Source organism: Gymnogyps californianus, chromosome 8 (genome assembly GCF_018139145.2).
Source record: "Gymnogyps californianus isolate 813 chromosome 8, ASM1813914v2, whole genome shotgun sequence".
Taxonomy (NCBI): Eukaryota; Metazoa; Chordata; class Aves; order Accipitriformes; family Cathartidae; genus Gymnogyps; species Gymnogyps californianus.
The window spans coordinates 35,653,205-35,677,401 of NC_059478.1; the positions used below are offsets into that span (position 1 = coordinate 35,653,205).

At 40.0% G+C, this 24,197-nt stretch overlaps 1 protein-coding gene across 3 annotated transcripts; it reads left to right on the forward strand.

Moving 5' to 3' along the window:
* The first annotated feature begins 1,971 nt into the window (after positions 1-1,971).
* On the forward strand, positions 1,972-24,197 carry SRSF11 (serine and arginine rich splicing factor 11). Of its 3 annotated transcripts, none has more exons than XM_050900535.1 (12): positions 1,972-2,220; positions 8,605-8,738; positions 12,729-12,838; positions 14,888-14,980; positions 16,482-16,531; positions 18,070-18,197; positions 19,206-19,287; positions 20,445-20,576; positions 21,152-21,241; positions 21,872-21,967; positions 22,616-22,754; positions 22,861-24,197. In XM_050900535.1, exons 1-12 carry the CDS (start codon positions 2,090-2,092, stop codon positions 23,056-23,058), a joined length of 1,383 nt encoding a protein of 460 aa, XP_050756492.1. In that variant the 5' UTR covers positions 1,972-2,089; the 3' UTR covers positions 23,059-24,197. The 3 variants fall into 3 exon arrangements, with proteins under 3 accessions (XP_050756492.1, XP_050756493.1, XP_050756494.1); XM_050900536.1 differs by having other exon boundaries at positions 1,973-2,220; positions 22,864-24,197; XM_050900537.1 differs by having other exon boundaries at positions 1,973-2,220; positions 21,878-21,967; positions 22,864-24,197.

Below are 24,197 nucleotides of genomic sequence, written 5' to 3' on the forward strand. Positions count from 1 at the left end.
AGCCGGGCCGGCGCCTCCTCGCCGCCCGCCGAGCAGGCGGGGCCTGGCGGAGCCCCTCAGGCGGGGCCCCGGCTCTGGCAGCCGGCCCGCGGAGCGCTCGGCGGGCCGCAGACTCCCGCGGCTCGGCTCGGTGGCACGGCCCCGGCCGCCGCCATTTCCCGCCCGGCGGTGCAGGGTGGAAGCCCCGACGCCGAAATGGTGCCACGTCTTTTTGCCAAGGTAAAAAGATTCACCTGTGTCACAAGTGTGACTCCAGACCAAATAACCTGGGAATATTTTATACGTAGGCACGAGGTATACCAAATAAAAAGGCACTTTTACGTCAACTTCTCGTTTTTCCTTTTCCCTTTAGTCCAGAGTTTGCAAACGAAATAAAAATACTACAGACTTAAAAATCCTGGCTGCCTACCGCAACTTGAGATTAACAGGGAGCAGACACCGCTTCTACCGTTTGATCTGAGTCAGATCAATGTCTGCCTGATCCTACCAGCCGTTCCTGGAGAGAAGTAAATTATGAAAAAGTACATTTCCCCCTTAGTGAAGTTTTTTGCTGTAGCTCTGTTCACTTTCAAACACCAGGTTTGTGTTTCAAACACTACCCTTTTGAAAAAAAAGCTCCTACTAGTAGTTCCATTGAACTTAAAAGTAGTTAGTTAAGGACCAAATACCATGTTAGGTAAATAAGCATGCTATTCAAGAAACGGTCATACTTCAGGCACTAGCTCTCAACTAAGGATTTTGGCCTCTAGTTTTTTACCACTGTTCGTTAATTCTCCTTTTTTCTGTCTCTTCTTTCTTTGGGAGTCACCAGGCAGTGCTCCGTAAGAAAACAGTGGGTGTTTCAACTGAGTATCAAAAAAACCAACAGTGCTGGAAATCCCAGAGTTTTGTATGAAGTCTTCAAGTTAAGTTTATGTTTGTTCCCGTAAGAGGAAGGTGTATTTGGAAGAGCAGGAGTTAAGCAAGCTGAAGCTGGTTTGTAACAGGCAGAAACCATGACAATGGATGGGAAGGACTGGGGGTAGGGCTGAACTTCCTGGAATGATTAATATACATTACTTAAAAATCGCTTTTATGGACTTCAGAAATAACCGATTGCTTTATTTACAATCTGATGCCAGGAGCAACAGAGCAGAAAATGTAGAGGGCAAAGTACATTCATCTCAGTGAACTCAGGCAACACAATACCTGCTCCACTCATCTCTACGTGAATACAATCCATTCACGTACCAATTGACCTAGCCTGTCTAAAACGTGGCCATTTTATGCTTACAGCTCTCAAGGAGGAAGCAGCATTACCAAGCCCATCTGGAACGCCCCAGGCAGGGCACTGTTAGCAACACGCCAGCCCAGCTAGGGTTGAGGCCTCTGAGATGCATCCACCCCTCTGAAGACTGACCAGACGTACTCTGGAACCCCAACCGCCATCTGGATAAGCTCTCGTGCTACCGGCACCAAGGACAGCTTGAGCTCAACACTCTCTGTCAGCACCAGAGTCCTTCAGGCCCCTCAGCCCCTGAGGCGAGAGGCAGCCCGCGCACGGAAGCGACCAAGCCACCTCACGCCTCTCCCGCCCACAGCCAACCGCCGCTCACGGCTCCCGCTCTGCGCATGCGCGGCGCGTCCCGCGCGCACGGAGCGGGCAGCGTCGCGTGCGCGGAGGCGGGGCCGTTCCCCCCCCCACTCCGCCCCGCCCCCTCTCCTCGCGCGAGTTGCTTGGGGTGCTCGGCTGCGCACGCGCCGTCTCCGCGCGTTCCCAGGAGAGGCCGGGGACACGCGCATGCGCAGGCGCGGCCGCTCGGTGCGGGTCCCGGGCTGTGAGCCTGCGTGGGCCCGCGCGCTGCGCGCAGTGCGCCTGCGCGGGGGGCGGCGGCGGGGGATTGTGGGATACTGCGGCCCAGGCAGGCTGGTGAGGCGGGCGGCGGTTTGTGCGCGGCGGCGGCGGCGGCTGGGCCGGGCCGGGCCGGGCCGGGCCGGAGGCGGCGGCGGCAGGAGGCGCAGCCGAGGAGCTGCAGCGAGGAGCTGCTCGGGCCTAACGCGCTCTTCCTCTCCCCGATGTGTTTGTAGCAGCGGAGCGGGCGGCAGCGCAATGGCTTCAAGCAGCGGCACCGACGTGATCCAGGTCACCAACGTCTCCCCCAGCGCCAGCTCCGAGCAGATGCGGACGCTCTTCGGCTTCCTCGGAAAGATCGAGGAGCTGCGCCTCTTCCCCCCGAGTGAGTGGCGGCCCTCTCCCCTCCCTTCCCCCGCGAGGAGCGGGCCCCTTCCTCCGCCTCTCGGCGGCCCGGCCTCCGCCTTCCCCTCCCCTCCCCCAGCGCAGGCCAGCGGCCCGCCTCCTGCCTCCATGGCGGCCGGCAGCGGGCTCCCGCCTCGGCGAGACTGCCGGGCCTCGGGCTGCCCCCGCCCCCGGCTCGCCGCTGAGGAGCTCGCCCGATTGCCAGGCGGCGAGATCCCCCCCTGGCCCCCGTCGGTCGGCACCGTGTGGGTGTGCTCGGGGGGATCTCGGTGAGTCGAGTCCGAGCGAGCCGCTTTCGTATGCCTCCGCGGTTCTCTTTCTTCTCAGACAGGGTTGCTGGGCACTAGTAAGAGTTTATGTTCTTATTACGGTTGTAATTATTCACCTAATTACGTTATGCACGTATGTGGGGAAAAGGCAGTAATTTACGGCATGCAATTGCACGCGGGATTCCTCCTGTCAAGTGCACATTTTTCTCCAGGTGCTGTTTGATCCAGGGCTGTCTAGCTAACCTCTGCTGTCTGGTTAACCTCCAGAACTGCAGGCAGTTTATGGACGGTTGGCCATAAAACTAAAATTTTAATATAAATATGCATTCCTTGCAAAGAATTTTGTGCCAAATGGGCAGGTGATCACTAAAATAATTACAAATAATACACATTTGTTATGTTAGTTAGGTGTTAACAGTGATTTTGGTCACGTCAGTTTGATTTGTTGTACAGAACATAATGTCATTATACGTTGATCTTTCCCATATGTATTATGTAAGTAAAAAGGTTTCTTTTTGGCATGATGAACGAGAATTGTTTGATTGGAGAAAAATCAAACGAGAACAGGTCAATTATTTTTAATCCCCAAGACTATTTGGATTTTCTTATTTTAGGGGGGGAAAAAAAAGCTATCACAAAGCATTCTTTTTTTTCATCATTGAGTCTTCAGTCCCTGCTAGCACAAAACCGTGAAAATTCGCCCATCCTGCTAGCTGGTTATATATGCAAATTCAGAAACAGTATTTCTGGTGTTCTTGCAGTTTCTTACTTTGGGTTGGATTTTGGCAGTTTCATGTTGGAAATTGAAGCATAGAAGGAAATGGAATGTATATGTAACTGAAATTGAGGGACAGTTCCAGATATGAGAGTCGTGTTGTTAATAGCTCCGATAACTATACTTAAATGGCAGAACCATTAATGCCTGGCAGCCAGCAAAGTAACTCACCTTTAAACAGATGCGGTTATTTGATGTGCTGCTCTGTATTTTAATGTTTTGTCCGATTTTTGAGGGAGGCTGTTACAGGGGAATTCTGTTTCTGAAACTTTGTAGTTTTAGATACATATTAACTAATCTGTTAAAAGGTTACTTTTGTGGTATCAGAATGAAGTGCTCTACAAAAAAATCCCGGAATCCAAAGCCCAGCCCAGCAACTCTCCTTTTACCATACCCCAGACTTGTCTATACATTCTTAATTTGGCTCCTTTGCACAAATGTGTAGTGAAATACTGGCCCCACAGGACCCTACTCAGTACAAACATTGGATCTGTCTTGGGGTTGTGCGCTGGAGAGAAGTCTGTGACGGGTATGTTGTAGAGCTGGGCTATGGCAAGAGAAGAGATGGCTTCAGGGAGATCTGTGTTGTACCCTTGTGTCTGTAATGTTTGATACTCGTTAGATACTAGTAGATACCAGTCTGTAGGGCAAACTTACTGGTTTGTATCCTGGCGTAAGTTTGTTTCTGCAAAAAGGTAGGGCTCCTGCATTTGACTGCTGATTTCTGCCTCCATTGTTCTGGCACTGGTGTTCTTGTCACTTCAGCTGGGTTATTTTGTCGGTATAGAAAAATACCGAGTTGACTGGCTTTACAGCTGTGTCGGTGAAGGCTACATGCCGAGGGAGAAAAGGCAACAAGATGCAAATAACTCCGGTAACCCAGTTGCCAGATATCTCCAATTGGATGACCAAAAATTACTTAAAACATTTGGCCTAAATTTCTTTTGGATTTCAAAGCCCTAAATGAAAGAGGAGGATAAATACTTCTTCATCTTGTAGGGATATTGTGAAGGTTTCTTAGTATTTATGAAAAAGTTATAACTATAGAAAATCCACTGAAGAAATTAATACGCAACAGGAAATATAGTGTAACTAAATAGGCCTTGCACAGAAGATGTAGAAAGTATTGAATAGCTGTTGAAGTGAACATTATCATATATCTTCATCCTAGAATGTATGTCTTGGTGGAAAAACAGCATTTTTGAAAACTGTATATAAAGGTGGTGCAGTTAATGCTAGACCAGGCACTTTTTCGAACTGGGGTTAATTTTTAACCTTACTATTTTAAGGAGGTTTTGTGTCATTTCCTTTGTGTTGCTGTCCGTACAGAGATGCCAAGGGCTCTGGCAGCTCTAGACCCACTGCGGGTCTCCGCTGGGGTGCTCAGGGATCTGATCTCGGGATGCTTTAGAGTCTCCCATTTCATTTCACACCGAAGAGGGGTGTATTTTCTAATAGTGGCAGGTTCTTTTATCTGTTTCTTCTAAAGCCTTTTCCATTCCTTTTCCTTTAAACTTCACGTCCTGACTTTTCCCTGCCCATGGTGTTCAACCATTTTTTTGGGGGTACAGGATATAAATTATAATCTGTAAATTCTCTCCATAATCTGAATCTCTTTATGTCCCAGATTATACTGGGATTCTTTCTTGCATATAGTATTTCTGAGTAACCAGTCCCGTTTCCATTGCTCTACCTCCTTACTTGATCTTTCTCTTGGTCGCTCTGCTTCTGCTGTCCCCTGTAGAAGTTCCTTATTCTCCTGGGCTTCCAGATCAGATATAACTTCCTGAGCTTCTCTACATTTCTGTTTCTCTTTCTCTCCCCTCATCCATCTCCTTATCCCCGTTTGTTTAATCAGCTATTACAAGTTTTATATATACCTCAGCTTCATATTACATCTTTAATCCACAACCAGCTCTGTGACTTCTTCCATTTTTCCTCCCCAAACCCTTTCTTCCCTTCTTCTTCTGCTTTTCTCCAACTCCGTGGCCTGGTTGTTGTCTTTGTTGTATTCTGTATAGCTTCATCCTCCATGGTAGGCAAAGCTGAAAAGTGGAGGCAATGGATTTCTGAGTGCCCTTTTTTTTTTTTTTTTTTTTTAAAAAGAGGTGTGTGTGTGTGTGTATATACACATAAATATATAAAAGCTGATTTCAGCATATTCTGTTTAGCATATGAAAACTGCTTTTCCATCAAAACTTAAGTTTCTGCTCTGAAACTTGGACATAAAAGGTCTTATGCCACTGGTGTTTGATAGAGAAACCAATGTGTTCTCCAGTCTAGCTCTTTAGATGTGAATGGTCCAGTCAAATTTTTATGGCCAGAGAATTTTACCAAGAAAAAAGCACATCTGATAGAAAATACAGTCTACGGAGTTAAAGCTTGATAAAATTAGGAGCGTACTTAATAATAATTTCATATGTTGGATGGCGTAGTAATTGGCAAGATCTTTTTGCCTTGTCTAATAACTGCCGATGAAAGTTACACAAGGACTCTATCAGAATACCGGCATTACTTGCAATTGCCACTGGTAGTTGGTCTGCTGGGAAAAGGATGACAACTTCTGTTTCCAAGTGAAACACATGGGTTGGTTCTTTTTTTGGGATTTTGTTGTGGTTTTTGTTTTTTTCTTAAACTCTGTTTCTTCCCACCCAATGAACATGGTAATGTGGAAGAACATCTCTTGAATGGATGATCTATTCACTCCAGCCTGATTCTAGCCTGATTTTACATCAGTAATAATGCTAGTAATAATGTTTATGTAAGTGGCAGAAATATCCCTTTAAAAAAAATCAGATTTAATATTTAAGACGCTGGTTGCAATATGAGGGAGCTTTGGTGGAGCGAGTAGTTAGAGGTTATGATACGAAGGTTGGATTTCCCTGTTTATCTGCTGTGCTTCAGAATCTACTGTACTTCAGAATGGGTACATTGTTCAGACACCAAGCACAGTAAATCATCGTGTGTCTCAGCATTCATTGGCATGATGTCTGAGAGAATTACTAAGTTTTTCGATCTGTGGTGAATTAGAATAATGATGGCCTTTTTTTGGTAACTGTTGAGAACATTCTGTTCTTGATGCATTTTGCTCAGCCACAGCTTGGATTTTAGAGTGACTGGAAATAGACTTTTAAAAATTAAATGCACTGATTTATATTAAATGTCAGGCTGCATAAGCATAGCCTTACGTATTTTCAATTGTTTTTGTAGACTCAGCTAGCTGTACAGTTTAGTATGTAGTGGTACTCATGTATATAAACAGTATCTATTCTGTTTCATGTTCCTATGTTATCACAGACATTTTAAGAGTGTTTGAAAATATTGTACTGCATTTATGTAATAAACTGTTTAATTTTTTTAGAACTTAGATTAGTATACTATTCAGGTATGCCGTAACTCCTTGATTTACTTTTCTTTAAAATTTTACTACTGTGATTTAGTTAAATGCCGTCTGCTAGTGCTTGTTTGGTTTTTATGCAAATGGCTTAAGAAAAGGCACTGTTTTGGCAAGCTACTGTGTATTTGTAGATACAAAAGAGCTAATAGTTTCAATTTTTCTCTCTCTGTGCCATTTGTTGCTACAATGTTACTTTCCAATTTATTAAATCTGCAAGATGTTGGTTGAAGTGGATGCTTCTAATTTTACTATTTTAAAAGCTGCAATACGTGGGCTCCGATCTAGTGTTTAACATGACATTAAATTTAAAGTATATTAAAGTGCGGTCTGATAGATGTTTAGGGCGGTTCTTGAGTTTGTGTAACTTGCATGTTGGGCTGAGCTTATGCTCAGTGGTGGTGAAGGTTAGGTAGTTTTTGGCATTGGCACTAACAAAAACAGATTTGGATGTCTTTCTTGTTGCTGTCGAAGTCGTTCTCCTTTCTCCTGAATTCTGACAGCTCTCTCTGTGCTTTCAGTGCTTAAAGACTTGATCAACGTTCTTCAACCCAGATAAAATTGTTTTGGCAGTGGGATGCATTTTGAAGAGCTAGTCTTATAACTGTTTCTGGGAATCTAGTTAGTAAAGGTAGATCTTTGTCATGAAGAATTAATGAATATTTTTCAGAGCTATCTCTTTGGGCTAATTTGTACCTCTGATACTCGAGGGCAGAACTGAACAGCACATGTACCCTGGCCTTGTTTAGGAACTAGGGTTTTAGGACTTGCTACTACTTTCAGTACCTGCCCTGCGCCTTCTGGAGGCAGCTTTTAACTCATCTGCAGCACAGTTGTGTCTGCATAACAATTTTTCTTGCTGTCTTTTAGTTTATACATCTGATTAAAGCAAAATCTGCACCATTTTCAGGATATATGGACTTTTGAAACCCATTCTGGACCTTTACCAGCTTGATTCTGCCTCTGTTTTTGGGGAGTTGGGTTTGGTTTTGTTTCAGGGAAGGGGAGGGGGGCACAGTTGTATAGCTTAGAATTCTTTCCTGTTGTTGTAGGAAGTAGATATTTCTGGTTTTTTCAAGTCACTCAAAACTTCTGCATTCTCTTTTGGATTTTCCATGTCTGAGATTTTTTATGCAGCTCTGCTGACAGATGCTGATTTTGATCTGTGGAGTAGGTACAGACCTATCTTGTAAAGAGGTCTCTGTTTACTGATAGGTTGTTTAGGAACTTTCCAGCCGTTAGTGAGATTTCAACTGTAATGTTGCCTACCTGAGCTTCTTGAATTTCTTTGTGTTTAGTTCTGTGACTGCTGAACGATAGACACACGTTTAGCAGTGTACATCCCTTCAGAATGAACTTGGCAGTGTGAGAAGCAGCATGGTGAAGTTTGGTCTAGAAGCTTTTATGAAATTGTCTTGATAAGTAAAATCATAGTGGTCTTTTAATCATTACCTTCTTCGTTTTGTAATTTACCTTAGTAAATAATTTGGGGCCTAAAGCAGAGAGTGTAAAACTACTGGGTTTGTTAACTTATGCGGTATACATAGTAGGTAACTTTTTATCTTTCTTGAGCAAAGTTTTTCTTCGTCTCCTTCTCTCCTCACAGACAGGTCATGAAAACTAATTTGCATTTAGGTGACTGGTCATAGATATATTGCGCATAATAGAATTAATGTCCGGTTACAAATGAGGCTATAAAACTATTTCTGCAATTTTACAGTGAGTTGGCTTCATTCAGTGTAATTTCGTACCTGTGGTCATGCAAAATGGTGTTTGATACAAAACCTGAAATCATGTTCTTGTGTAGAGAGGTACCCCATAGTCCCCTTTTGACGTCCTGGTTTGGTGAAAGTGGGGAGACAACAGAAGTTACAAGTTTCATACTGTCAGACTTGCTTCCATCTAAGTAATTTATTTCTTTCTTTTTCAGTGATTCTCCTTTGCCTGTTTCATCGCGTGTCTGTTTTGTAAAGTTCCATGATCCTGACTCGGCAGTTGTGGCCCAGCATCTGACAAACACTGTATTCGTTGACAGAGCGTTGATAGTCGTACCATATGCAGAAGGTTTGTGAATTGTTTAATGGCCTATGAAGCCACCATATGATGGCATTTTATTCCAGTATAGTTCACAAAAATGAGGATTAGTAAAATGTCAAACACGTAAGATATTAACATTTTGAAACCCTTGGTATATTGCCATTGGCCCATGGATTAAATAATTTTTTTTGTCTAGTGACACTGAATGAAAGTGGAAAGTTTACCTGTTACTGGTTTTGTATGTCTTTAAGTTTAGAATATTAACATTTTAGGCAGAATTATTTGCAAATTTTGCTCTTTTATCAGTCTCGATGAGACGTTTTCCTAAACCGACTTAGGCAAACAGGTCAACGTTTTAAGGAAATTTTGCCTTAAGAATTAAGGATTTGCCACTTTCACATAGGCGTAAATCTCTTCATGAGAATGATTTCTCCCTCCTTGAGAGTGCATGGGAGAGTAGATTAACATTTCTTTGAGATATGCTGCCACTGCATTTAGTTGGGAACTTCCCTGAAAAGGCACTCACTCTCATTGTGAAGTCCAGTATACCAAGGGTTTGAATAATTATGGTTTAATTTGAAAGTGAGATCTTCCAAGAGGTGCCAAATGGGCACTGGTACTAGCTTTTTATGCCAAGTTTTCTTGTTCATCCTTGATATATTTTATAGAATTTCACTAAATAATAAACTCTTCTCTCTGTTATTTGTGTGTGTGATTTTTGTAGTGGAGAAGGCAAATGCAAAGCCCTTCCAGATGACTGAAAAACAGTGGGTCCTCTGCAGCTACAGGGGATTCTAGACATTAACTAAAGGCCAGCAAGCACTCAAGTCCCCAAGTGTTTTCCTGGTGTAACCACTTGTTAACTACATTTTCTCTTCTTCTTTTTATTTTTACATTTTAGGGTGTTACAGTAATTTGAAAGGCAATGAGCAGGGTTTTTGGAACTTACCTTAAAAACAAAGTGCTGAGAAGACACCTCTTCTTACAGAAGTCTTATTAAACTCTTCTAGACTTGCTTTAGAAGTAATTGATTTCCATTGTACTGTTTCTTGATTTACTTCTGAAATAATGGATTTTCCCAGATCACTTGAATTAAATAAAATCTCTGCAGATTAAGTCATACTACAGTAATAAATTTGGTACATGGCCTGGGTTCAGACCTATAATCAAGACATTGTAATGCTGTAGGCTGTCTTTTGAGGCCTGGGGAGCTGTCTTATCTTTGCATTCCTTAAACTTAAAAGATATGAAAACTTAATTTCTGGAATGTAGGAATCTGCAGCATGACCTTTGATTGAGACGTGCTGCTTTTTGAGAGTACAGAACACATTCTGAAATTGCCATTGAGTTACTGCTTCTGCTTTCGCTAGTTTAGGTATAATAGCATAGTTGAAAGGCATCTTGTCCTCGTCTTTGTATTAAAGCATGATATAGCAACAGTCCATCTGAGTTAGTACTGAAATATTCTCCAAGGCCCATGGTGAAGAATGTTAGTGTTTAACTTTTCCAATAAGGATAAAAACATTTTTCTCTTTGTCAGTCTGACTTTGTCCATTGTGCTTGATGGTGGATAAATCTGGCACATAGAGAAATCTGCCCAGTAGTTTTGGCTCAGATTGTGTAAAGAAAATGAAATTAATAAAGTAGAATATTTTCATGGGCCTCCCTAAATCAAGGAGTTCCTCATGGGCTGTTTCTTGTGGTGTTCTAGCGGTTCAGAATGTTGATGTTTTTGGCGTATCACAAGAGATGTGTTCAGCCAATAAAGTTATGCCCCCTGGTTTTGTAATTCTATGCTTTTGTCCCTGTACTGGAGTATAGTTTTCCCTGCAAATGCATACTGCCAGGGTCCCAATTCAACAAGCTATTTAAGCACGACACAGCAAGATTCTTAAAATCATAATGAAATTGCTCATGTGCTTAAAGCCAGGCATATGCTTAACTACTGTGCTGAACTGGGCCCTTTTATCTTTTATTTTCTATTGTGATAATTCTGTATTGATATTGCCTGTCACTAAAGTAAATGTTTATTATCTGTTTAGTGCAATAATTATCCCCTATATCACAAGCGCACTCCAGTTTTAGCATACACAGACATTTTGGTGTTGGCTGTTGCTTTGTGTTATAGAACTATACACAAAGTCTACGGTAAGGTTTAGTATTTGTAATTTTCACTGTGATATTCCTAGATTTGGAAGGAACTCTAAGGTTAAAGATGGCTGGGGGGGGTATTTAGGTTCTTTGGTTAATGTTTGTTTCTTTTGTCTGTTTCTTTTTCTTTCATTTCTACACATTCATGCAGTATTTCATGGTTCTAACAAAGCAGCAGTAAAAAAAACTCTTGAAGCATGAAAATTAACTGGTGAGGGGCCTCATTGCTTTTTTTAAAATTGTAGTTTATTTATTTCTAAATACTTTTTAAAAAAACAATTAGAGGATCAGATGCATGATTTTTTTTAATGGATGCAGATCTTCTATGAGGTGTCTCAAGATAAGTCTGAGGATTTGTATTTAGATGCCAGAAATGTTGTAGTTGCACTAATTTGAAATGTTTAGATATAATTTATAAATATCCTCTGAGACATAATTTTGCATGCAAAATTACCCCATAATCTCTCTGTAGGTATGTTAATATATTTATGCATTAATGCCCTTTATCTAAATGACCTTTTTCCCCCCTCTCCCTCCATAACTTTTGGTATCTAAATTGATGACAGCTCAATGACACAAGCAAGATAACAGTGCTGTGTATTATACATTTGTTTATATTATCGGCACTTCTCAGTATAGGTGGAAGGAACCATTACCTTTATTTAACAGTGGTTTTTCTTTTTTGTTGTTGTGTTTTACAGTTCTTTTCCCTGGTTCAGCCTGAACTATATACCAGGCCCTGCTGAAAATACCACCCAACAGTTTTCTTCTGCAGCTTATCCAGTTTCTCTTAAGTGCCCTGTACATATTGTATGTTTTATGATGAGATGCAGTTTCTTAATATGTATTACAGAAACACTACTGGTATTTGCAAATATATAGTAAAATTGTTTTATTGAACTCTCATTTTGGGGGCTTGGGCACATTAACAAATTAATCCATCTGTATAGGGCTTTTGCTGTTGGATAGAATAAAAATACCTACATAATTACTTGTTTCATAGTAGGACCCTTAAAATTATATGTGCAGAGCAGGCAGTAAAATAAGACACTTGTCTTAGTTGGCTGCAAGATTTTGGGCCAGAAGTTTCTTCTGAAATGGCAGTATGTAGCAGCATTCTTGGTACAATAAGCATGGCACATATTGGAACAAATGCATTTTACTGCACAGGTAAGGAATGTGCCGCAATATACTGTATGTATGCACCCATCCACCCACAGACACACACACACAGCGTGTATTTGAAGATCTGCAGAGACTTTCATTTTCATTTGACAAGTCAGCAAAAGCCCTACGCTTGATTCAACAAAAAATATTTCCATACCTTCTCTTAAGTTTTACAAAATTTGTATGGTAGGTGTAAAAGAAAACATAGTGAACTGTACCATATTATTAACCCCTAAATCAAACTTTTTTTGTCTTGTGTATCTTGATTTTTCTGTGTGCTTTATAGTGAAGCAGCCGACACGAGTCGTTGTTCATAAAACAGCTTTTGAAAGTTGAGAGCACACCCCTGGAGAACCGACTGTGCTTGCTTACGTTTGGTTCATGACTTAAAAATCGAGTACAGGTGATGAAATCTTGGCAGTGTTAACAAAAAAGTAGTGTGTATTGTGCTATTTTTTTGCTCTAGAAACTTAACCATTTGTAGAGAAAAAGGAACAGTCAAATTTTCACCCATTGAAGTTTCATTCTGACAAAAAAATTAATGATAAATATGAATAGACATCAAGCTTTGTATTTTAGCCAACATAAGTACTTTCAACAAACTCAGGTGGTGTATCAGGGAGACATTTTCTGGGTGTATTTGTGTATTTTCTGCCTTTGAAATGGAATGCATTCTAATGCAAGGCTATTTCTCTGCAGGAGTTATTCCTGATGAGACTAAGGCTTTGTCTCTCTTGGCACCAGCTAATGCTGTGGCAGGTCTGCTGCCTGGAGGTGGACTCCTGCCTACTCCCAACCCACTTTCTCAGGTAGGCTTTGCAGTTTGACTGAAGTCAAGGGAAACGATTAGATGTATTCTGTTAGATTCTAACTTACTTTCTGTTGTTTTTTTCAGGACAAATAGGCTGATGTGCTAATGCTCTTTCCTAGAATGTTTTAGTTTATATACCTTGATGGATTGTCACGGCTATCTGATATGAATTGTGGCAAAACGATGATAAGTTGCTAGATGGGATGCTTTTATTTCCCTAATGTGATGCTTCTGGTATCTCAGGGGCCCTGTGTTTGTATCTCTCTCTCGTCCCTCTTTTATCCATTGTACGCTTACAGACAGATTTGACAAACAGTAGAGATCGTGTAGATTTTAAATTCGTGCAGTTCAAGGAGTTGATGTGCTGTGGAGATACCGTCCGTTAATACTCCAACTGAGGGGAAAAAAATTGTAGCCTGTATTTGCTCGTTATCTAAATACACAAGAATTTGTGTGGAAGATGAACAGTAAGAATAACACATTGTGGAAAAAGTTTCAGTCAAAGCACATATCTTATTAGAGAACAGAGAATCAAAGTACAAGAGGCAAATCAATAAGAACAAAGCTTCATTAATTCTGCGGTTCTCAAATCTACTTCTTCAGCTTGTGTTTAGCTCTTCTTTGTGTACCTTCTGTTATGATTCCTGATTGCATGAAAGATATACTTGCCATTGAGTTGTTCAGAAGGTCTCTTTAACCGTATGTAGAGGGAAAAGTCTAAAGTTTAACTTAAACTCGAGGAAAGGGATGGAAGAAACAAATACCGTCTTAAAGATTTCTTTCACCAAAAACTGTATGTATATAAATTCCTGAAAATGGTTGATGAACCACCTTAATTTTAATTTTGTCACTCTGAATCCCAGCCTACTCCCAATCCACTGAATGGTAGAATTTATTTAACACGTCCATTTTATGGAAAGTTGTGGTGGATGGTCATTTTGTTCAAACACCTGAAAGCTTGTTATGTAGCTCCTTTTGACTGTTACTGGGAGTTGGGCATCTAACAGGAAAAACAAATTAGAGCTGTAGTTTATGTTCACAAAATCAGTGCGTGGGAATGTGGCTTTTTCTTTTGAGACTGCAGGGAGAAGCCTGTCACAGTTTCAAGAGAACAGCTAACTGAAAAACTCATTGTCAAGAAGTGGAAGGTTCTGCTCCCTTGCTCTTGACTACGTGCTCTTGCTGCTGCTTTTATGCTGGCTCTGGAGCTCATCAGATGCTTTTGTGAACTATTGTGTTAGCTTGATGCAGACAGCACAAAAATAAGTTTTCTGACGGCTCAGTGGATTGAATTGGTTGACAAATGAGTCTCAAGTGGCAGAGCAGTCAGAACGGAGGCAGCGAGAAGGAAGGAAGGAAGGGAGAGCAAGACCTCAGAGCAACAGCACAGCGTTTGATTAACATAAGATCGTGTGGGTTTTAGCACTGTGTGTGTTTTGTTTCAGTGTGTGTTTTGATCATCTCACTTTAAATGGCCAAAAAATGAGGTTCTTTTATGAGGCTTCTAGATTGATTTAAGGAATTCAGACCTATGCCATCATCCTACTTATTCTTCCAGTACCTTTTCAACCCATTTGCCAGGTTTAACCAAATTTGAGAAATTTGCAGAGATGAATAATATTATATTGTCTTTTAACATAAAAGATGTTAATTTCAATCCTGCATTGATTTGGATATGCGATAGTTGGCTCAGAAACTTATAAGGAATTTTCATTTTAACACTGGGAAAGAATTTCATTTTAAACTATTTCTTGAATGTAGTAGAATGCTTTACTTTTTTTACTTCCCCCCCCCCCCCGGGATGCAGAGGAAACATAATTTCATTTTAGAATATTTATAGGAAAAAAATCTTTCATATGCTAAGCTTTGGAATATCTGAATAAGGAAAACTGAAATACTCTCGCTGACCTTTGTATAATGTTTCCCGTAGCTAGAAGCCTAAGTAAAACCCAGTTCAAGTTTCCACATGTCAAATGCTTGGGAATCTTGATCTAACAGCTTTTTATCAACTGAATATGGATTTATCTAATTGCTCTCTTTGTTACAGATTGGTGCTGTTCCTTTAGCTGCTTTAGGAGCTCCTGCTCTTGATCCTGCCCTAGCTGCTCTTGGGCTTCCTGGAGCAAACTTAAACTCTCAGGTATGTCACTCATTCTAAAATTTTCTTTGTTGTCCCTAGCACATATGTAGTTTGACTAGCGTACGTGATGCTCTTGGTGTTCACCAGTATATTAAATAACAAGCTGAAGATCTGGAAATACCATACTTAGGTTTGAAGAAGTGTTAAAAAATACTTCTTTTTATTAAAGGCTTGGCTCAGTGTAGTCTGCACAGGCTGCTGGTTCTTTAAATGTCTTAGAATTGTTATAGTATGCAGTCTTTGTTTCTCGGCATAGCAGGTTTATATATGAACACTTTTCTTTTGCTACCCTCTCTTCTGTTTTAAAAGTAATTTTCATTTATATCCGTTTAACAGCCACTGTCTGAAAAATCTAATGATTGATTTTTCTGAGCACCTGTTTGGAATAAATAGTATCTGTAGGAGTAGCAAATTGAATGCCAGAAGGACCTAAAAAATAATTCGGGACTAGTAATGAAATATTTCAAATATGTGTCATTATCAAGCTATGAACCTGTCTTGTACTTAGAGTAAAAAAAAAAATTGTTTGACTTTTTAATTTTGTAGGTGTAGAAGATACTGAGGAGACTTTGTTAGACTGTAGTCTTTTTAAAACTGAATAAAAAAAGACTTTTAAGTACTAGTAATAGTGTGTAGAATATTGAGTTAATATTTAAGATATAAGAACCAAGTACTGTACAGAGAACATGTTTTACAGGTACAAGAAATAGTAATAATTTAATGCATTGCTAAGAAATCCATCAGTTAGCATTCTCTTTATGCATGCCATGTGTAGTAACAAGCAAATAATGGTGATAATGAAATAACAAATTAAAAAAAATATGCATTCTAAATGCATATTAGAAAAATACAAATTTGGTACGATGAAGGATTGTTTCTTTTGTCCATTAAGCCAGCTGATTGTAACAAACTTTGGGTTCAGCACATGGCTGCCTCTGTATAAAGAAAATCAGTGGGAACTAAGCATTTTGTTCTTAATACGCCACTGGTACAGGAAGCGACCAATTGTAATAGTATCTGGATTTTCCTTAAGAGCTGTAAAATACATTTTTTTGTGCAATTTTTAGAGTAAAGAAGCTTTTGCTTATTGTTCATAAATTGACATTGAGGACTTCCCATGGACAGGCAACTTAGTTCTCTAATGAGGTCTCTATTCTCTTGAAGTAACAGAGAAATAACCTGTAAATACCAGAAGTGTATTTGTATTTTAAAGTGCTTTGATTCTGTCCAGGACAGGGCCTATGTTTGGCCGCTGTGGGAGAAAAAAGTACCTAAGCACCACTGAAACGTGATGTTCACACCCTCACCGCCATCCACAGGTTTTAAAACAACAATATGCCTTTTCGTCTGTAACTCGTTTGGGGTGTGTTCTGTTTCGGTTTTTTCATCTGTAGAGACTTTTTGCTTTAGCCGCTGCTGAGGGTACTTTCAAGGAAGATAATCTTCTTAAGCATACACGTCTTCCAACATGGTTTTAACTTTTTTTTTTTCCCCCTCACAGTCTCTTGCAGCAGATCAACTACTAAAGCTTATGAGCACAGTGGATCCAAAGTAAGCATCAGTGTTTACAAGTATTTGTGCTGCAATGCACTTGATCTTGGGAATATCTGTTGTGATTCAGTATCCAGTCTTTGTCCTGCTGGATCTAATTAAGGTTGGAGAAAACTAGTGTCTTGGGGATCTTGTGCAGACTCTCTTTTCTGTGGTAGAGAGAAGAGGGGGAGGAAATGAAGATTATTCAGTGTTGCATCTACGGAATAATACCAATTAATCTCTGGGATTTCATTTTGCTAGAGACAGAAATTCAGTTTTTCGTATGTCATTTTTGTCACTTCTGTGTCCATAATGTAAAGGTGCAGCTAGCACCTTACATCCTGCAAGGCTGAAATGAAAGGGCTACGGTTGAGAACGAGCTGAGGCAGCAACTGTTGTAAAAGACAATAATAAGAGTCTATGTATGTTACAGCTGTCAGAAGATAACAAAAGACAGCGTGTCTTATTACTTGGTAGTAAAAGGGAGCAAATAACAGTAAGCACAAGTATTTGCTAATTTTTATTGCAGTATTCAGAAAAAGGATAATTTTGTTCAAAATAGGATGGCATGGGGACAGCAAGTAGGGAAGGATTGTAGCGCTTCATGTATTAGTGTACCAGTCAGCTGTTGATAACATTGCAATAGGATGATGAAAGCATATGCCATTGAAAAAAAGCTATTGGACAAATTAGTAGATGAAAAGTGTACTAAATGCAAAGAAACCACATCTGCCTCAGAAAGCCCTTGTACTGCAAATTGCAGGAAGCTTCGGAGAGCATTCTTTCAACTCTCAGCTTCGGGAAAGCATATCAACATGTGCTTGCCCTGCTGCTGTATTAGCTAAATAGACTTCTTCTAACCCTGTTTGGCAGCTCCAGTGTTTTAAAATTGTCAGAGCCATCTGATCTGTACCCGGGGATAAAGCTATATATGTGATCTATCTTCGTTTTTAATACTGTTCTGGTATATTATTCTCTATTTTAAATTGACGTTTCCGTAAGCAGGGAATGCATAACTGATTGAACGAAATAGTTACCCAAGAAAATGGATGAGATAAACATCAGTCAGGTATATTGGGTATACCTGGTTGGCTTCAAAGCCACCTTGTAGAACGCATCTTTTGAACTTTGAATTTCATCCCTGTTGGTAGGCCTCTCAGTATGGCTTATAAAAATGGAAACTGCCTTTCTACTGTGTAATATGCTGTTTCCTGTGGAGTTGCTCTTTGAGGCAATGAGAATTGAAATTGTGTTGTACAAAAATGTTCTGAAAAGTGTCGTTAGAAACCTATCTGTGCAAGACAATACAAACTTTCCTGCTATTTACAGTTTACTGGAATTCTGAGAGCTGTATGTGCTGGTATCTTGTGCCACTGTTTTCAGCGCAGATATTGCATCTTAGACTTACTACTCTGTTATCTGAATGGTGACAAAATGCGGGCAGATTCTGATTCACTTAGATCAGTCACTTTGAGTAGGCTGCAAACTGACAATGGAGGCATGTATTTCTTGGATTCACCAGTACGAAATTTCTAAAATTCTTTTTTATTTACCAGGTTGAACCATGTAGCTGCAGGTCTTGTTTCACCAAGTCTGAAATCAGATACCTCCAGTAAAGAAATAGAAGAAGCTATGAAAAGAGTACGAGAAGCACAGTCATTAATTTCTGCTGCTATAGAGCCAGGTAATTTTAAATCGTAGAATACCTCATCCAATTCCAGATGGAGTTTTGACGTAGTATATGATAAAAGCTAATGGTCTGCAAAATATTGGCTTAATGCTTTCATGTTCTGTAGTGACTTGATTTATAGTTGACAGGTTTTTAATTGTCCTACAGTGTGAATGCTGCACGTGTCCTGCGGAATGTTGCAGGGAATTAATCATCTGTTGTTTTTCCCAAAATTCACTTGATTGGAAGATTGAAAAATGCGTGAGCTTCCCCTGGTTGAAGTTCATACTGCCATCTCTGAGATTTCATTGGAAACGGCAAGCGGCTTAACCACTTGGCATCCTAGTGATGTTTGTTCTTGGGGATGATTTCCTTTCTTCTAATTCCTAATCTGTGGAAGTTTGTAAATAAATTCTTTTTTTTGTAGCTTATTTCAGTAGATTTTATTTCAGAACAAGATGCAGCAGTTCATCCACAAATGTCAGATCCACCAAATCTGAGCAGCAGTAACTTGAAACACTGAAAATATAGTTTTGCAGCCTCCTGATCATTTTCAGGGAAGAATGGAGCTCCTGTTCTTTTATTATACCAGAAAAATGTGCTGATTGTTTTGCTTGAGGCTTTTTGTGGGAAATTCAAAATAATAATTTGAGAGATTCTTTAGCCCTTCACAAAATGGCTGAGATTCTGAGATTTTAACAAGACTTCCCATTGCCCTGCAGCTATCATCTTTTAGATGAATTAAACTGCACATTTTCTGAATTTTTACTTCTTCAGTTTTGCATAAAACTTTGTGTTGGTTTTATGTCACATACATGTCTTTGTTATGTGTTCATTCTTTGTGTCATCTTTTGAGGAAAAGGATAGATAAGCCTTAATTTCAAATGTCAAAATATTCCTTAGGTTTTCTTTATCTTATTTATATCTATAGCGTGAAGCTCAACTTCCTTTGCTTTATAAAATCTTTTTGAATACTAAAATAACATTGGGTTTTTTTACTCTGCTTTTCCTTTTTAACTCTAGACAAAAAAGATGAAAAACGAAGGCATTCAAGGTCAAGGTCACGCTCAAGGAGGAGGAGGACACCTTCTTCATCTAGACACAGGTAGTTAGCTTATTTGCTTTAAAAAAAAAAACATAGCTGAAACAATTCCTTCAAAAATGCTTCTTGGAAGTCACACTTCACTCCTGGAGGCTGACAGATGGAAGAATGCAAACGGTCTGAAGCAAGCTGAGGCTGTGATTTGGCCTCCATCTCACACTGCAGTCTAGCCTACCTCTGTTTTTGTAGAAAGGGTGGGAGAGAGATGATAGCAAAAAATACCTCAAAAATACCTTAAACTACTGCAGAAGGAACTTCAGGACGCCTAGTCCTGGCAGTGTTCGGACTCTGACTTTACTTAACAATAAATTGTTTCTTGTGTCAGATAAGAAACACCTTAGCACAGAGCCTTGGTTTTACACAGCCCTCACTGCTATGAACACCGAAGCCATTGTAGGCTGTCCATTTTACAATAGTTCCTTAAACCTCTGGTCTTTCTTCAATCTCTTTCCAGTGTGCTCATGTGGTAATTACAATTGTCTTAAAACCAAGTACTGGGAGGCTTCTCTGAGCATTGTTATTTCTGTACATAAGTGTTTACTACTTGGGTTGTTTGTTTCTAGTATGTGCAGCAGATTCAGCGTAGTGGAAGTATTGGGGACAAAAGTTTTTCCAGCGTTTTCTAGATTATGATTTACTTGGAGATCAGCTCTGGTCAGGTGTCCTGACTAGAGATCTTAGTATTGTCCTACCCAAACAGAAGGACATACGGCTCATTTATGCTCTTGGCTTGTCAACTCCAATTAGTGCATGCCAGTGGTCTGTGCAAAGCGATTTTAACTGTGGCCTTCCCATTTGTACTTCTGTGCTATTTGCATATTCAGTAACTGGCTTGTATTTGGTTTAGTGTTCTAAAAATTTCTTCACGTTTCAACGTGACTTACCAGTTTTCCTCTACAATAGGACTGATATTTTCTTACAAGGAGAGTAATAAGAGAGCTGATTGAAGCATCGTTGTTCTTTGACATTTAGCGTTTGTGCACTTCCTTTTTCCATTTCCTTGGCAGACTCAATGCGACTCCTTTGCTGTTTTCTATATTCTTTTTTCTGTTTTGTATATCATTGTGCATTACGATACTGTTAGCACTGAGCAGATGGATTCTGAACAGTATATCAAAATTTCATATATTTAACTCCCATGTACAATGTGTTGCTGGTAGACGGTCAAGAAGCAGATCAAGGAGAAGGTCCCATTCAAAATCAAGAAGCAGGAGGCGATCTAAAAGTCCAAGGCGAAGAAGATCCCATTCCAGAGAGAGAAGCAGAAGGTCTAGGAGCACATCCAAAACCAGGTAATTGCTACAGTAAATCTATTCCATTTGCTAGAAATTAAACTACTAAATTTTGGTGCTTAACTTAAAAAAAAAAAAAACAAAAAAAAAAACCCCAAAACCAAACCAAAAACCACAAACAAACAAAAAACCTAGGGCAAAATGAACTAGTGGCTCTTTTTAAAGTCACAGTCTTTTGTAACATCTTATAGAATTATATCGCACTTGCCCTATACATGTGCACAGTTAGTTAGATAAAAACATGTAACATGCTTTTCCTAAGAGTCGGCAGATGCAGCAGGCATTGGCTGAACCACTCAGTAGCTGTCCTTGGAAAGCAGGAAATGTGAGCATCTAGACTTGCAGGTTTTGTGCTCTTCGTACACAGGAGCTATAAAAGAGCTGTTCTTTTATTTTGCTGTAGCTAATTGTAATCTGTGTTCCCATTAACATCATGTGACTAGTCCCAGAAATACTGAACAGTGTATGCTATCCAATGTAGTTATCATGTCTTCATTCATTTTCCTACATAGCAAAAGTAGTGAATGCTACTTGAATAGTTTGAAAAAAACTTAAAATCTGTATTTTACTAAAAGGGATAAAAAGAAGGAAGAGAAAGAAAAGAAACGTTCTAAAACTCCCCCCAAAAGCTACAGCACAACTAGACGATCAAGAAGCACAAGCAGGTACAGTGATGTGAAAGTTTTCCTTGGTCTCTCTTTCCAGCATGCTTTATCCACTTTAATAGAAAGAAGATTCTTGTATGTAAGAGGATGATGATTCTGTTGTGGATATTTTGGGTATATGCACAAATGCATGTATACTCTCTCTACCTATGTCTATAAGATGCTTTATTTTTTTTCCCTGATACTGTAATTTTCTGGAGATATTGTTTGGGCTTAGAATAGTTTCTACTTGCTCTATATCAGAGAGTATGATGCTTTGAGGTCTCTGTTAAACTCTTTCCTGATTTATGGAATAAATACATGCAAAATATGTGCCATTCTTTTTTTAAAAACCTCTAAAATTAACTTGCAATATTAACAAGAACAAACTGTTTTGTTTCTATTTGCAAAAAGTGTCAGTATCCCGAATACAGTCTAAGCTAGCAATTTGTTCATGAAGGTGGAGGTAAAACAGGAAACAACTTACTCCGCTGATCAGGAACTGTGGGGGCTTTGCAGTACTGCTCATAGTAAATACCCATTTTGAGTTATACGTATTTACGACCTTTTGAGCAGTGCTGATTTTGGAGCCAGGGATGTATTTGTAGCTTTAAAAACAAACAAACAAACTTTGATCTCTCTTTCCTGCAGAGAAAGACGACGTAGAAGAAGCAGAAGTGGAACACGGTCACCTAAAAAACCCAGGTCTCCTAAAAGGAAAATGTCCCGGTCCCCATCTCCAAGAAGGTCAGTAAGCCTCTTGGCAAAAAAACCCCCAAATGGTGTCTGGGTGGAAAATTCCCCAGATGGGAACTGTAGCAGAGATCACAGTGGGGTTATTTTGAAGATGGTGTGTGTTTGTTCCTTATACCTAGCTCATAGGTTGAGTTCTTGAGAGAGAAAGCAGATCTCTGCTGCCTGCTACTGCTTTTATCGTAATTTAATCGGCTTCAAGCATAGAGCTTCTCTGTTAGTGCCCAAGGCCTCCAAACGTGAGGTATTCCAGGGGTGAGGAGTAGGAGATAGCCGGAGTTCCCGGCCCGTTTGGCTCCGTACAATGGGAGTCAACTGACTTTTGGGTGGGCCTGGGCATTTTGTGATCCTCTCTCCATAAACGGGGAACTTGAGGTGCTCCTTCATAAAACACTGTAGTGTTGGTATTCTTAACGCGGCGTTTCTTAGACTTCGCTTTGTGGTGGTTGTGTTTGATCCAGAGCTAAGAAATCGGGACGTTTGGTGGTTTTCTGAAAGCGAATGGTGTCTCTTAGTTGCACGCTGCGATTTCTCCCTTTAGATTTGTGATGAACGATGGGTCACAGTCTGGGCGCGTCTGGGTTCTAGTTGGGGAATGGTGTGATTGTGGTTTTCATTCTTCTGCATACTTTATCATTGTAGACATAAAAAGGAAAAAAAGAAGGATAAAGACAAGGAGAGAAGTAGAGATGAGAGGGAGCGGTCAACAAGCAAGAAAAAAAAAAGCAAAGACAAAGAGAAGGATCGAGAACGAAAATCCGAGAGTGATAAGGATGTGAAAGTATGTTTACAAACCTGTTTAACCTCACTGTACTGTAGTATTAACCTTAAACCAACAGGGGCTTTGAAAGCAAGTTGTACTTTTTTTTTTCTTTATCTTGGCAAAGCAGGTCACAAGGGATTATGACGAAGAAGAACAAGGATATGACAGCGAGAAGGAGAAAAAGGAAGACAAGAAAATGGCGGATTCTTCCTCCCCTAAAGTAAAGGAGTCTGCCGCTGATAAAGGAAGCGGAGATTCAGCGAGGGAATCCAAAGTAAATGGGGATGATCATCACGAAGAGGACATGGATATGAGTGACTGAATTTTGCCCTTGCAGTGAACACAGCTGCAGACGTGCATCAGTGTCATTCCTGTGTGATTCTTTTATGCTGTACTTGTTAATCCTAAATCTAGATGTATACAGCTCTAAGCTATACATGGTTTGTAAATCTCCTGATACTAACTCACATCAAAAGCTTTATAGAAAGGTAACCATCCTTGTTACGGCCGAAAGGGATTGCGTAGCCAAGCGATTTTTACTAACTTGGTGATGCTTCAAGCAAAAGTAAAAAGCTGCATGCATCTACAGCAGGCATGGACTGTTTGTTGTATGATCTCCTTTAGTAAATCAGCTCACTTATGATAGTGTTTCTAGAATTTGATTCATTGCAGTAATAGAGCAGTATAGGGAATGCACTGACTGCATGGTGATTGTGGCAGAAACATCCTAAATGTTCTAAAGTCCTACAGCGTATGGTGGATCTACTTAAGGGTCTTAAGTGTCACTACACAAAAAAAATTGACAGTACATCTGAAAATAAGCATTCTGATAGAGATAGGTTTTTGTTTTTGTTTTGTTTTTTTTAAGCCATGTGGCTGGGGTTGGTTTCGTTTCGTTTTGTTTTTTCCCGGTGGGTTTTGTTTGGCTTTGACAAAGTTAAAATGCGCTAACCTTTTTGAGGGCTTTTTTTAATCTGTCCATTCAAATCCATCTCAGGCGAGTTTAATGGTTCTTAACTTTTCTTCTTGAGCCTTGGGAAGTGAAAATCTCTGCTTGATCAGTGCCCAGTGATTAAAGGTTGATTTGTGCAGTTCTCATAATCCAGGTCGTTTTATTTGTTAATGAGCTAAACACATTGCAAAAAGGTAGTGCATTTTAAAATTGACCTTCGTATGCTTTTAAAAGCAAGTCTACTTGATAATGTACTTTTTACTTGATCTCAAGTTGTATAAACTAATAAATTTGTGTTTACTGTCACTGCAGTAGTAATCTTATGCACACAGTGATTCCATGTTATATGCAAAGTAGTTAGGCAAGCTGTTTTCTTAGTTACAGAAGTTCAAGAGCTTTTACTTTTGTGCAGGTAAAAAGACAAAAGTAGGCTGCAGTCTGTGCCATGTTGATGTACAGTTTCTGAAATTGTTTTACAAAACTTTGATAATAAAACCCTTAAACTTACA